This window comes from Capsella rubella, unplaced genomic scaffold, assembly GCF_000375325.1.
Source record: "Capsella rubella cultivar Monte Gargano unplaced genomic scaffold, Caprub1_0 scaffold_8, whole genome shotgun sequence".
In the NCBI taxonomy this organism is placed as follows: domain Eukaryota; kingdom Viridiplantae; phylum Streptophyta; class Magnoliopsida; order Brassicales; family Brassicaceae; genus Capsella; species Capsella rubella.
This window is the reverse complement of record NW_006238916.1, coordinates 9,955,314-9,970,572: the sequence shown is the minus strand read 5'-3', so window position 1 is coordinate 9,970,572 and position 15,259 is coordinate 9,955,314. Positions and strand designations below refer to the sequence as shown.

The 15,259-nt window shown below is 35.5% G+C and overlaps 4 protein-coding genes across 4 annotated transcripts; 3 read left to right on the top strand and 1 right to left on the bottom strand.

The window, feature by feature from the left end:
• The first annotated feature begins 1,783 nt into the window (after positions 1-1,783).
• On the top strand, positions 1,784-3,786 carry LOC17875157 (UPF0503 protein At3g09070, chloroplastic). Its single transcript, XM_006281899.2, has one exon. It carries the CDS (start codon positions 1,964-1,966, stop codon positions 3,569-3,571), a length of 1,608 nt encoding a protein of 535 aa, XP_006281961.1. The 5' UTR covers positions 1,784-1,963; the 3' UTR covers positions 3,572-3,786.
• A 144-nt stretch (positions 3,787-3,930) lies between these two features.
• LOC17875796 lies at positions 3,931-4,998 on the bottom strand. The gene is made up of 2 exons (XM_006281165.2): positions 4,863-4,998; positions 3,931-4,579 (listed from the first exon to the last, which is right to left on the bottom strand). The coding sequence occupies exons 1-2, from the start codon at positions 4,894-4,896 to the stop codon at positions 4,125-4,127; spliced, it is 489 nt and encodes a 162-aa protein (XP_006281227.1). The 5' UTR covers positions 4,897-4,998; the 3' UTR covers positions 3,931-4,124.
• A 904-nt stretch (positions 4,999-5,902) lies between these two features.
• On the top strand, positions 5,903-8,926 carry LOC17875095 (laccase-16). The gene is made up of 6 exons (XM_006281971.2): positions 5,903-6,204; positions 6,424-6,575; positions 6,696-6,940; positions 7,026-7,154; positions 7,336-8,277; positions 8,574-8,926. The coding sequence occupies exons 1-6, from the start codon at positions 6,097-6,099 to the stop codon at positions 8,702-8,704; spliced, it is 1,707 nt and encodes a 568-aa protein (XP_006282033.2). The 5' UTR covers positions 5,903-6,096; the 3' UTR covers positions 8,705-8,926.
• Positions 8,927-12,074: 3,148 nt separating this feature from the next.
• On the top strand, positions 12,075-14,189 carry LOC17874674 (transcription factor DIVARICATA). The gene is made up of 2 exons (XM_006280848.2): positions 12,075-13,298; positions 13,612-14,189. Exons 1-2 carry the CDS (start codon positions 12,853-12,855, stop codon positions 14,030-14,032), a joined length of 867 nt encoding a protein of 288 aa, XP_006280910.1. The 5' UTR covers positions 12,075-12,852; the 3' UTR covers positions 14,033-14,189.
• Positions 14,190-15,259: the final 1,070 nt, after the last annotated feature.

The window sequence follows — 15,259 nt, the reverse complement described above, 5'->3', positions numbered from 1 at the left end:
ATAAATTTATTAACTTTTGTCGGGCTTATAATAAGCTATAAGATTCACGAATTCAGTTTGACTTCGAAATTCTAACAATACATTTTGTTGTCTGACTCTTTGTAATTTGTGTGTGTTGGACTGTTGGTTGAATTAAATAAATAAATAAAACTAATATTTGAGAAATTGACGTTTGCTTAAAATTACACTTTTACTTGTAAGTCTGTGGTGGACTAAAGTCGTCGGAAAATTCCAATTCTTTTACAAGAAAGAAAACAAAATCAGTAGTCAGTACAATCACATTCAGACAAGAACAATGTTTTTTTTTTTTTTTTTTTTTTTTGGGGACCTGCTTTGGTTTGGACACAACACACTCTTTGGGAACTCCGAATCTCAATGTACTCGAGTGTGATGCCTCTAATTTTCTTCTTCTTTATTATTTAAATTTCCTAATTATTGAAATTTAATCCAGATACTTTTATTAAGGGGGAATTTCAAAAATACCCCTTTGCCAATACCACTTTTTAAAAATACCCCTCTTTCTAGATTTATCAAAAAGTCAATATAAAATTTGAAACTTATCAAAAATATATGTGTAAACTTATATTTATAGACACAAATTACTTTTATATGTGTGTAAATTTATATATATATTTCATAAATACCGTATAAATACATTTTAAAAACCTTTTAAAAACCATTTAAAAACCTTATAAAAACTGTGTAAACCTTTTAAAAACCTTATAAAAATATTATAAATGCCGCTTAGAACCTTTTAAAACCTTATAAATATTTGGATTTAGTCTTCTAGTAGTAATGATGACCTCGATGTGCTTTATTAACTATATAAAAGTTTATAATTTTTCATATTTGAAAAGGGGTATTTTTGAAAATGAATAGAAAAGAGGGGTATTTTTAAAAAGGGGTACACCAAAAAGGGTATTTCTCAAAAATTCTCTTTTATTTTTTACTTTTTACTATAAAATATGATGCTATAGTTTTTCTTTTAATTTTCGTAATAGAGAAAATATAGTAAGTTGTTGTCTTTGTTTATACGAGAAGTGAAATTATTGTGTTTTGAATGATATACATATACGAGAACTTGAGTTAACAATGATGGAACATTTGAACAAACCCACATATAACTTTAATTTAGATCGTTTGCATCAAAAAAAAAAAGGTGAAGCGTGTAGTTCAAATGTTACATCTTGTTTTGCACTAAACTAACTCTTGGTGCTCCATTACTTGAAAGGATCAATCAACTAATAATCACCAAATAAACAATTACAAAAGTTTTGACATTGAAGCTATTTATCGATTCGATGGGGGAATCCAAAGAAATGACGAAAGCATCCAAATATTTACCTCCAAGGTAAAAAAACAAAAACAGATGAGCAGCACACGTGTTTTCACCATTTTCCAAATCAGTTTTAATGTAATCCTTTTAGGTCTATCCATTCAATAAATAAAAACTTTATAATAAGAGTATTCACAAATTAAGAAATTTATAATGTTCTTCCTACAAAGGCAGCAGAGGGCAGACCAGACCCATAATGGGATGGTGTTTTGTACACTTTTGATTCTCTCTGCCACTCTCCCTCATGTGACACAAATTTTTTTATACCATTTTCTTCTTTTTCTTTTCTCCTCCAAATATATTTACTACAAAAAAATTGTACAAACCATAACATTAATTTCTCTCTGTATTTTTCATTAACTGTGTAATGTAATAAATATAAAAATAGGCATATTAAAAATGAAATAGTAATATAGAATTAAAAAAAAAGAGAGAAAAGGTTTAAGGAAAGGGAAAGGGGTTCTCTTCTCTTCTCTTCTCGCTAATAGTGTTGACAACGCCACTCTCTCTTCCTCTATCTCGAGATCCTAAAAATATGTCACTGACAGATTCTTCAACTTCACTCTCTTCTTCTTCTTCTTCCATTCTTCTCTGAACTCAATCAAACCACCCTGAAGAATAGCTATCATGACCCACCAGCGTCGTCGCCGTCGTCACTCCGCCGTCTGTCACCGTCATCCTTCTTCTAAACCAACCACTGGTTTCTGTGCAACCTGTCTCCGCGAACGTCTCTCTGCCATCGAAGCTCTCTCTTCCTCCGCCCCTGAGCTCCGTCGTGCTAGCTCCTACTCCGTTCGTGACGCATCCGCCTCTGTTTTCGACCAGCCGCGACGCAGATCGTGTGATGTTAGGTCTAATGACGGCTCTCTCCATGACAGATTTGCTGGCGAAGATGACGACGAGCTGCTAGAGAGCTCGATTCGGTTCCCCATTGTCCCAGATTTGAAAGAGGAGGATGAAGAAGAAGAAGACGAAGAAGAAATTAGGAATTTTGATGTCGGTAAGAGGCTGGTTGAAGAAGAAATCGAAGATGGAGACAAGAAGACCATGAAGGAGCTTATAGATCTGGAATCGAGGAATCAAGTAATCAAGAAGAACAACGTCAAAGATTCAGTTTTTAGCAGAACACTTAAGAAGTTTTCACTCAAACATCATCAGAAGAATGGGAAATGTCCAGATTCCGGGAGCAGTCTCGGCCGTCGCTCATGTGATGTAGATCCTAGGTTGTCTCTAGACGCAGGTCGAATCTCGTTCGAGGAGCCTAGAGCTTCATGGGACGGTTGTTTGATAGGCAAGACATATCCAAAGCTGGTTCCTTTGTCCTCTGTAACTGAAGATGTTAAAGCCTCTCCGGGGAAGATAACCGGTGGTAAAGACGACGAGGAGGGGAAGAACAACCCTGGTGGGACAGCTCAAACGAGGGATTACTACTTGGATTCTCGGCGGAGAAGAAGCTTTGATCGATCATCTAGACATGGTTTGCTTGAGGTTGATGAATTGAAAGCTATTTCGAATTCTAAGGTATCTCCTGAAACTGTTGGTTTGTTTCACGGAGCTAAATTGCTTGTTACGGAGAGGGAACTTAGGGATTCAAATTGGTATTCAATCAAGAATTACAAACCGGAGAGCTTGGAATTGGATTCCAAAGGTGTTAGTTGTGTTGCTGCTGCTGGTGAGGCGAAGAAGCAAGATGGTTTTGGGTTGAAGAAGAGTGGGAAGAAATGGTCTAAAGGATGGAACTTTTGGGGATTGATTCACAGGAAATCAGATACATTGAAGAACGAAATGAAAACTGAGCAAAGTTTGAAACTTGGAGGAAATGCTATGGAGGGTTCTTTAGCTGAGTCTCTGTTGAAGCTTAGGAGAGTAGCTAAAGGAGAAACCAATGGTGATGTTAGCGAGAAACTCATAAGAAGTTACAGCGTTAGTGCGAGAAAGTCCTGTGATGGTATGTTACGTGGTGCTTCTATTGTTAACGGCTTTGAAGGTGGGAGAAGCTCTTGTGATGGTCTCTTCCATGGGTCTATTACTGGTACTGAGACTGGAAGAAGAAGCTCGTGTGAAGACGGATTGTTTCATGGCGTTGAAGGGAAACGGAATCATCTTCTCCAGAGAGATGACAAACTTGGTAGTTACTCACCCGAGAACCTCAGAAATGGTATGGTTAGATTCTACTTGACGCCATTAAACAGCCATATGACAAGTAAGTCCAGTAAAAGTAGGCTGATGAATTAGTCTGATGATCCCTGATCTCTGATTGTTCAGTTCATGGTGGACTCTATTGAAACTGTGTTGTAATTAGCAATTACCCTGTGTGTTACTTATTCTCCCATTGTTCTATAGATTTATGAACTAAAATCATATGCCCATGTTGTTCTCTCCTTTTTCCTTATATTTTTCATGTGTATTAACGTTCTTAAGAGTTCAATACAATAGTGATTTTGTTATAAGCTGCAACTTTAGATATTGGCTCTGATCAGTAGCACAGCTACTAAACTTTGAAAAATCAGTAGTTTCAAACTCGAGGTATTGGGGTAACTTTGATGGGAGGATAAAGCATCAAGTTATATATCCAAAGGTTTAAAGCCAAAACATGAATCAAGCCAATAATAAAGGACAAGCGCTACTTCCCCAATATCAAGAACATCAATGGTATCGTAGAACAGAAATCAGTTTTGTACTTTCTGCTACACGTAGACAGAAACAACACTTGTACGAGTGGTTGAATCCTTAGTGATACACAGCCTAAATTACACACGTTTTGATTTTATCACAACCCTTTTACACCTTATTCAAGATTATGCCCTTTCTCTTGAAGTTCAGTAATGACCTCATTCCTCATTCTTAGCCACAGTTTCTGAGCCTCTTTATCAAACTTCTTCTTCTCCATTTCCTTCTGGTAATTATCGGCTTCACCTTCAGACTCAACAATCCCTTTCGGCCCAATCGCTGTACCGATCATTCCCCCCTTTGCAACAAAATCCTCCATGGCCTCTGTATCACCTGGATAAGGAAACTCACGCCTCTCATACAAATGAGCCAATTCTCTCTCCTCCTTTGGTCTCGGCTTCAACGTCCACCAACCTAAAGGAGAGGTTTCATTGTAAATCCATGCAACGCCAAAGACTGTATAGGTGCAAAGCAATGCTTTTCCCACTTGTTTCCAAAAGAACATATCGTCACGCCCTAATCCAACCTTCTTCAGGTACTTGTTAGCATCCATTGACTTCAATGCCTCTATTCCTGTTCACCAAAAATAACCAAACCAACTCAAAATAAGATTTCGTTCAGGCATTTTATCGAACATCTTATGTGACACCACTAACTTAGATCACAGTCACACCAACAAGTAAAAGCTGAAAACTTTGACAAAAACCCACAATCTCCGGAGCTATACACGAATATAGGACAGCAATTTTATGGATTTATCCCTATGAATTGCATCCAAATGTGGGGGAACAAGACAGAAGAAATAGGAGATTCGATCGGGAAATGAGTAAGAGGGTGATAGAGAAAAAGAACTCACCAGTTTTCGCTTGTTGAAACTGTTTCCGCACCATCTTCTCCGGCGACGTAAGAGCTACGATCAAGCTTCTGTACGACGATCAATGAACTAAGCCCAGCGACATTGGAAACTGGCATAAATTGAAAGCCGAAACGAAGAGAATTTTGATCTCTGACTAATACAGAAAAGCTCCATTAGAACGCTGCCGTTTGAATACTAGTGGGCCTATTATCTTTTTGGGCTTTATTATTGACAATAAGGTTCGGACGTTGTGGGCTTGTAAATACTTAATAGTATTGAATCTAATACGATGTCGCTTCTTCAATGTCTAGGACAACAATTTATTATCAAATAACTCAATAAAATGTCGAATAAATAACTATTTTTCTTTTTTGGAGAGAATTCAATAATTGGATCTGATTAGATGAGCTGTTATATAACAAATTAACAACTAAGAAGTAGCTTTTAGCTTTAGCTTTCAAACGAATTATAAAATTCTAGTCAAATATATCATATATGTACTTTTTTTTTTCTTCTAAGCATCTCTTCTACTAGTTTCAAACGCAAACACCAAACCAAATGACTCCAATGAGTTTTTTTTTTTTTTTATTGCGTTTGATATTTACGTTTACAATTAACTAAGAAATTTTACTTAAGATGTTTAAGCTCATGATTTTATTTTACAAAATAAAGAAAACTAAACTTGAACGCGAACGTACAAAAAAAATCGAGGTCATATATATATATATAGGCGTTAATTATTTAAATAAATTTTATTAAATAGACAAAATAGATATATATAACCCTAAATACAGTTTGGTGAGCTTATATCTATAAGAAAGAGCAAATGTGGGTGAGTTTGGTTAGATGGAGGATGAGGTTAATTACTTAACCCTAAATACAGTTGAGCCACCAGACCAGATCACCTAAGCCCTTTAAACTTGTATAATCTAGTTTCGTGATCTTGTACAGTCAATATATATGTTTTGCTATTAGTTTTTTTTAATTATCTCTCTAGCTCGAATCACATTTTAAGTGAGAAACAAGTCTTTTTCTCTTCTTCAATTATTTCTTCTTCCGGTAAGTTCCATTGACTCTTCCTTCAACCTAATAAAGTAAAAACGACATCACATAAATTTTCTTCATACCACAGCTAGCTTTGCTTCATTGTTCTCAAACATGTATATATATATACGATACTCACGACAATAAAAACCAAAACAATTACATCAAGTAAATAGCCTTTGAGAGACTCATGGAGATTCCAAGACGACGTTTTTGCTTCTGCGTCCTAACGCTCTTTGTGATTGTTTTCCTATCGCCGACGACCGTTGAGGCCATGATCCGACATTACAAATTCAATGTGAGTCTCATATATTCTATCCATGTATATGTAACTTTCATATGCATACATGCAAAAAAACAATGTATCGTACGTAAAAATTAGCCCTAGAGTCTACATCCGCCGATAATCTAAATCCCGTCCGTCGGTTGATATGCGCGCATGCATAACGATTCATGCATGAATAAGATCATGCATGCAGTATTTTACTAAGGCGTTGGATTGAAATGTGTGCACTAGGTGGTAATGACGAACACCACGAAGCTGTGCTCGTCGAAGCCTATCGTCACCGTTAATGGAAAGTTTCCAGGTCCAACAATTGTTGCAAGAGAAGGCGACACTATTTTGATCAAAGTAGTGAATCACGTGAATTACAACGTCTCCATCCACTGGTGAGCTACCTCAAACAAACCCATTTTAAGATATTATAGTGGAAGTATAGTCTCTTTCTTTGGTTAACTTTAACAATGTTATAGACCCAACAACTAACTAACAATTATATAACGGTTTAGGCACGGCATAAGGCAATTGAGAACAGGGTGGGCAGATGGACCAGCTTACATAACACAATGTCCTATCCAACCGGGACAGAATTATCTACACAATTTTACATTGACGGGACAACGAGGAACCCTATGGTGGCATGCTCACATCTTGTGGCTTCGTGCCACGGTGCACGGGGCCATTGTCATCTTGCCTAAACTCGGTGTCCCATACCCTTTCCCCAAGCCCTACAAAGAGAAAACCATTGTTCTTGGTGAGCTACTACCCAAAATCCAAAACACAACTTTCTTTACAGAACTCGCTCTACAATCATACTTATTAATCTTCAAAATATATAGGTGAATGGTGGAAATCGGATGTGGAAGAACTTGTAAACGAGGCTTCAAAAATTGGAACAGCTCCTATGGCTTCTGATGCACATACCATCAATGGTCATTCAGGCTCCATCCCTAATTGTCCTTCCCAAAGTAATTATTTAACAATAATCCTAAATTCATAACCACTTTATAGTTTAAGTAATTAGTTCTCTTATCTATATTTTACTTTGTATACTATCAAATTGTGAAACGACGATGACACTAATACAATAGTACTAGTACAAGCGACTAGATTACATGTGTTGGTTTATAATGTTCTTTTCACTTGTAGGTAGCTACGGTTTACCAGTGCGAGCGGGGAAGACATACATGTTAAGGATCATTAACGCGGCTTTAAATGAAGAGCTCTTCTTTAAAATTGCTGGTCACGTACTAACCGTTGTTGAAGTTGATGCCGTTTACACCAAACCATATAAAACTGACACTGTATACATCGCCCCGGGACAGACTACTAATGTTCTCTTAACAGCAAACGCAAACGCTGGTTCCAATTACATGGTCGCTGCCACAACATTTACGGACGCTCACATCCCATACGACAACGTCACAGCAACCGCCACTCTCCACTACATCGGCCACACCTCCACTGTTTCCGCCTCCAAAAAAACCGTTCTCGCATCACTTCCTCCCCAAAACGCAACATGGGTTGCGACCAAATTCACTAGATCGCTCAGGAGCTTGAACTCACACGAGTATCCGGCTAGGGTTCCAACCACGGTGGACCATTCCTTGTTCTTCACGGTAGGTCTTGGCGCAAACCCATGCCCCAGCTGCAGCAACGGTGTTCGCTTAGTGGCCGGAATAAACAACGTAACGTTTACAATGCCTAAGACCGCTCTACTTCAGGCCCATTTCTTTAACATTTCCGGTGTATTTACCGACGATTTCCCGGCTAAACCAGCGAATCCGTATGACTATACTGCACCGGTAAAACTAGGCGTTAACGCCGCCACGATGAAAGGTACAAAGCTTTACAGGCTACCGTACAACGCGACGGTGCAAGTAGTACTGCAGAATACAGCCATGATCGTGCCAGATAACCATCCATTTCATCTTCACGGGTTTAACTTCTTCGAAGTTGGTAGAGGTTTGGGGAACTTTAACCCGGAAAAAGATCCGAAAATGTTCAATTTGGTGGATCCGGTAGAAAGAAACACCGTTGGAGTTCCAGCCGGTGGTTGGACTGCCATTAGATTTATCGCCGACAATCCAGGTAACTAAATACATAATTCTAAAATATAATGCCTAGCTAGAAAGCATTTACAAGTGTGGCTATTTTTAAAAATTAGGGATTAATTGGTTCTTCTTTCCGTTATTACATTAAAAAAAAAAAAAAGTTGTCATACTTTCGTTAATTTTTGTCAACATTTTTTGGCCTTTTCAATTCTTTTTTTTAGTATTTATATTCATGTGGCGAATTATTTAATATTCGGTCCAACTTGCTAACGTATTGTTTTTTTTTTTTTTGGTGGTAAATTGGTATGTTTGTTTTATTGGTTACAAATGAAGGCGTATGGTTCATGCATTGTCACTTGGAATTACATACAACTTGGGGATTAAAGATGGCATTCGTCGTCGACAATGGTCACGGTCCTGATCAGTCATTGCTTCCTCCACCCGCCGATCTTCCCAAATGTTAGGATTCGTTATATTAATTTGTTCAATTTTTTTTTTGGGATTTATATTTGGAGTTACTTTGCGGAAATAAAGACTGGAATTGGTGGATGACTTCTAATTATTTATTTTGCATGTAATAAAGATAAAAAGGTGAAAAATTATAGTGACATTATTCTACACACCATTTATAGAACGAAAACCATATAAGGTGCTTTCATGAAATCGTATGTATCGGATAATTAATTTGCCAAATGTCACGGACCTCCTTGGTAAAATCAAGAGGTTCGGTCGGTGCTCCTTAATAAAGTGTATATAGAACGAAACCCACATATATAAGATGCTAGGGTATTATTTGATTTTATTCTTTCTTTGGTTAATTAAATGATTAATTTCTGTTAATTAAGGAATCACAACTTATTTCCATGGAAATTTTAGCATAATATATAGTTTTCTTCATGAGAAAAATAATCAAACAAATTAAAATTTGTCAGGGAATTGATTCCAAAGGATTTTGGCTGTTTCATCAATTACGCAAGACGTTTGTCCCTTGGTGCACTAAAACCTCATGAGTTTGATTTTAAATTCTGTTTAAACAGATTTCTGACTTATTCCCCCTGCCTTGACATAAATTAATATAAATGTTAAAGCATCTTATATGAATTTTAAGAGTATTAAAATTATCGAATACTTCTATTAATGGGCAAAAAAAGTGTTTGGAGAATATTAGTTGTACCAAATATGGCAAAAGCTACTATTCAATTATTGACATGCATGCCTCTCCAACATGTAGAGACCTTCCCCCGGCATATACCTCCTGGAAAGTCCAAAGGGGCACTATAAGAACCCCAAAATCAAAATACAACTTAATTGTTTGATAAGGTAATTAAGGATGTGAACATCCCTTTTTAATAGTATGAAACTTGATTAAATCATTAAATATATCAAAATAAACATATTTATAATAAACATATTTATAGCTACAAATTGTGACAATTTTTGCAACCACGGCTCATACATAAAAATTAATTTAATAGTTTTTTGGGGTCAAAGAATCATTTTTGTAGTTTTTCATATGTGAAACATGTGAGAAAAGATTTGACGATTTATTTTTCAGTCATATGATCACTTTTAACTTCTTGGTATATGAATTGATAACGATGATTTAAAAGTGCCAGGTCAATCATTTCTTTTTCAATGGACTGATTCCAACTTAAATTATGTACTTTCTTATAATTTTATATAGTAGAGTCAAATGGGTTTTTTTTTTAAGTAACGTATTGGAAATTTTGTAATTGAATTATATATATATATATATATATATATATATATATATATATATATATATATATATATATATAGCCGTAACCATCACTGGAGATGTACAGTGTGACATATAAATGATTGGGGTGGGGGGACAAAAAAGTTTTTCTCTAATAGTATATGATGAAGGTTAATTTTAAACATTTTGAACTGGATTAATAATTAAGGTGATATAATCTATAATCCAAGTACGGTATGGTACCATTACCGGGCACATAACACAAGCATTGACTAAAATGTAATATATTAGGGTTCCCTAAACACTGTGATTAGGACATAACGTAGTATATAATACTACACCATATATAAATCTATGTGATCCGTGAAAAAAGGAATGTTATGTTGTAATCAACTATAGCTAGGACTGGGTAATGGATTTCTTTGACACGTTCCAAGATTCTTCATAAAATATAGGTGATTTGAAAAAACCAAATCATTATGACAACTCATTCGATGGTCAACTATATTTGTTTTAGTAAAATTTTGATTTATATAACTTAGGGAAATTGGAAAACACATTTTGGATTCAGTCGTAAAAAAAGTTTGCATGCAATCTTGTAGAACGATGAATTTGTAAAGATTTATCGTAGGCTCAAACAAAAACCAAATGGGAGACATCGAAGATCTCACGTGTCGACTGCTGGTTAAAATCGCAATTAAATATGAATCTAACGTACAGGAATGAGACACGTGAACGAATCATAATGGAGAAGACAGATTCCTCGAGATCTTAAAAGAGAAGAGAGAGACCGACCAATGATAATGCAAAACGCGCATCTCACGTGGACCCTTTTGTACAACTTGGCCATGTAAGTAACCGCTGATCTCGACCGTTCATTTGGCGGCTCCTTTTTCCCCCAATCTGACACTTCTTCATATATTCCTAATTTGCCCTACTATAATACTACTTGTATATTAACTGTACGTAATCAGTGTGATACATACATTAAAATATAGTATAATCAGTAACGTATATGTTTTTTTTTCTCTTTTTAATATAATTATACATAGAAAATATACTCTTTTTTTTTTGGTAGAGATACATAGAAATATTTTAATAAGAATGTTGAAATTTGTTTTTTTTTCTTTTCTTTTCTGAGAGGCATCGTACTCTCCCAGAAAATGTCAACTTCGTCTATTTTTTTATTTTAAACTTATAACTTATAAAATAATTTGTTGACAAAATAAAATAAAATTTGTTTTATCTCAATTACAAAATTATTTTTTGTATTTTTACAATATTTCAGAGTGTTCGTTCGCCATCATTATTATTTTGTAATCATAGCGGTCACGGAATTTTTATTCAATTCTTTTTTTATTTCCTTTTCTGATAGATACAAATTTTTATATTTTTTCCATGCTTACTCGTGTGATCAAACCAAACCAAATCAATTAACACGGCGGTATTTTTACTCTTCATATTTATAATAAGCCTACACAAACACTTTACATTTTAATCAAAATATGAAATTTTGTTTAACATAGTTAATGAATGATGATTGTGAGTGATGAAAAAAAAGTTTGTATGATAAAAATAAAAGATCAAGAAAGAAAGTGAATATCATCATTAAACAGGTTATACAAACTTCAAACAGCATAGAAGAAGTTGCAAAAATTGGAGTTGCGATTATTTTTTGTTCAGCGGTTCGTAACAACTCCATTTTTAGAAATTTATACGTATGTGTTTTCAAATTTATACGTATGTGTTTTCAATCGACACATCTATTTGAAGTGTCCGTATAATACGACTGTATATATATATATATATATATAGATTAAACATTTCATTGAGTTTACCAAAAACAACGTAAGTAGAAACGATTACTACTGTTAACTGAGTATGAAAGTTTTAACTAATAAATATAATGTAAATAAGGTGAAACAAATAAATATATAAAGGAGTAAGAAATGAAAAATCTTTTTAATAATTTCGTGTAATAAGAGAAGAAAAGAAACAAAAGTAGCACCCATACCAAAATCTAATTTCTAAAGAACAGCAGAACTATAAAAAGAGCCCCAAATCATTGCCTCTTTTCTCTGCCTAGTTGTCTCTTCTTCTTCTTCTTCTTTTTTTTTTTTTTAGCTCGAGAAAAGTTTGAGAACATACTAAGGTGTCTGGTTTTTAGTTTTCTTTCCATTTATGGGTTCATTTGCTTCGTCTTGCACGTTATAGTTTTCCTAATTGGGTAAGCTCCAAGGTAGCTTCGTCCTTATTAATTCTATTTTTTCTTTATTCATTTTCTGTAGCCATATGTTGTTTATTTTCCCGAGAAATTTTATCCACACCCACACAGCCAGATCTTTTTTTTAACTCCGAGTCTCTCTCTCTGATACTTAAATACCACCTCTCTACAAGCTCCACCAAATCTGGAATACCAATAGATTCGTTTTATTTCCTTCTGCACAATCTCAGAGCTACCCAAAATAATTCTCTCCTTTTCTTTCTTTGACTCACTTACACAGATCTCGTCTCGACTAGATTTTACTCATTTCTTTTTCTTTTTCTTTTTTTTTCTCTAAAAAAGTTTTAAACTTTTAAAGATTCCGCTTGAAGTGGGTGTCTAATAAAAGTCTCGAGCAATGCTTCCAACAAATTCTTATGGTTTCTTCTCTAAACAATTTAAAAATGAAGTATCATTCGACAGTGATTTTTGTGTTCTTTCTCTGATCCTCTTATCTCTTCCTTCCCAACAACTATAAACCCAAAACACACAAATTTTATTTTATTCTTGGGATCTTCTTGATCCCAAACCCCTTAAATCCGTTGACCTTTGTCGGTATGATTTGTTCTTACACATCGTAAAAAAAAAAAAAAAAAAAAAAACAGAGAGAAAGGTTTTACTTTTCGGACATGGAGGTTCTGAGACCGACGGCGACGTCACACGTGTCAGGTGGCAACTGGCTCATGGAAGAGACGAAGAGCAACGCAGGTGTCACGGCTTCTGGAGAAGGTTGCACGTGGACGGCGGCGGAGAACAAGGCATTCGAGAATGCTTTGGCTGTTTACGACGACAACACTCCTGATCGGTGGCAGAAGGTGGCGGCGGTGATTCCGGGGAAGACTGTGAGTGACGTCATCAGGCAGTACAACGATCTGGAAGCTGATGTCAGCAGCATCGAGGCCGGTTTAATCCCGGTCCCCGGTTATATCACCTCTCCTTTCACTCTGGATTGGGCCGGTGGTGGTGGCGGCGGATTCAAACCGGGTCACTCTGTTTGTAATAAACGGTCGTCGGCCGGTAGATCGCCGGAGCTGGAGCGGAAGAAAGGCGTTCCTTGGACGGAGGAAGAGCACAAGTAAGTCTCCTCTGTTCTTTTCTCCGGTTTATTGTGAATTGAATTTAAACCGGCTCAGTGGTGAAATTGGCCTAATTTTTGGAATGTGATCCAATATTTTACATTACTATATAGGTATTAAAAATGACAATTTGATAGTATAGTATTCTGTAACTTTATGGAAATATCTTTGATTAGAGATATTTGTCACGATCCATCTATTTCTAATTGGCTTGAAGGAATGCATGCAAAATCCTAGTGTGAATCACGATTATGCAACACAGTCTGGCTGCAAAATATATTATTTGATTAATTGATATTTGTCACAATTCAGGCTATTCTTAATGGGTTTGAAGAAATACGGGAAAGGAGATTGGAGAAACATATCTAGGAACTTTGTGATAACGCGAACGCCAACGCAAGTCGCTAGCCACGCCCAAAAGTACTTTATCCGGCAGCTTTCCGGGGGCAAGGACAAAAGACGAGCAAGCATTCACGACATCACCACCGTGAACCTAGAAGACGAAGCTTCTCTGGAGAGCAACAAGAGCTCCATTGTTGTAGGAGAGCAGCGTTCTAGGCTTACCCCGTTTCCGTGGAGCCAAACGGACAACAATGGAACGCATGCGGATGCTTTCAACATTACGATTGGAAACGCTATCAGCAGCGTTCACCCGTACGGCCAGGTTATGCTTGGAGGGTATAACAATGCAGATTCTTGCTATGATGCGCAGAACACAATGTTTCAGCTATAGCTAATGGGAGATATAAATCTCTAATTAAAGGGTGTAAGTGAGATTCTTAAATTTTTCATATGGACGAAATTAAACAATCGTAATTGACAATTGTAAAATAAACGTCCATTTTTAAAAATTCCAATATTGAAATAGTTTATGAAAAGTTTCGTGATCACAGAGTTGTCTATTTGTTATTTTTTTCTTTTTCTTTTTTCTTTCTTTCTTTCTTCTCAGGGACATCGTGCTAATATGCTACTAATGGTTTACAACATACGTTTCAAAATGGTTTGCAAGTTGTAAATAACAAGTGGTGTGAGAGTGATGACAAAATGAACAATCGGTGAAACTAAAATGTTGAATGCCAATTTGAAACAATATAGTCCAAGTTTAGCCAAATTAAACCGTCATGTGATGCTCGGATTTATCAGCTTCTAGTATATGCGTAACATAACTCCAACTACACATCAACTTCACTTCTGGACCACCGATACGAAATGGGCTTTCGCAGCTTCACATCCCATACACAACCACTGACACAAGTTCACCGGTGTAAATTTTATGAACCGGCTTAACGAGTAAACCAAGAGTCAACTTAATTCATATCATTATATATAGTATACTATCACACATATTTATTATAATAATATTTAATTTATGTTATACAAGTTGCAGCGAAAAGGTTCAAAAAGACACAACACTTGGCCATCTCTAAAACTAATATCCAAATTTTTGTCGTTTTAGTGTTTACAAAAACGTATAAATCATAATTAATAATACGGCTTATTCATTGTTCGTCGCAATCAACCAATACAAACTATGCTTTCACAACTAACCACTTGAAGTTGTAACAACGGACAATGTATGAGAACAATGAAATTAATTTGTAGACTTGTTTTTCTCCAAGACATTATGCTATAGTCTATATACATATAGTACTGGTCATACACACACATATATATAACAATTGAACTATCACCAAGGAGCCAAAAGAAATTATATTATAGAATAACTTTGAAAAAGGAAAACTATTAATCCATTGATATCTTATATAATATAACAAGGTTTTTTCTAACTTTTCACTACGTTACGACATTTGGCGCTATCTGTTGATGACATGTGTCATCTTTTATTTTTAATTAATTTTTTCATTTTTATTTTTAACTAAAACATTTATGTCAATCTTAATTCCAAATAACCATATAATTAGGTAAAAATTAAAATAAAATTATTGTGAAAAAATAATTA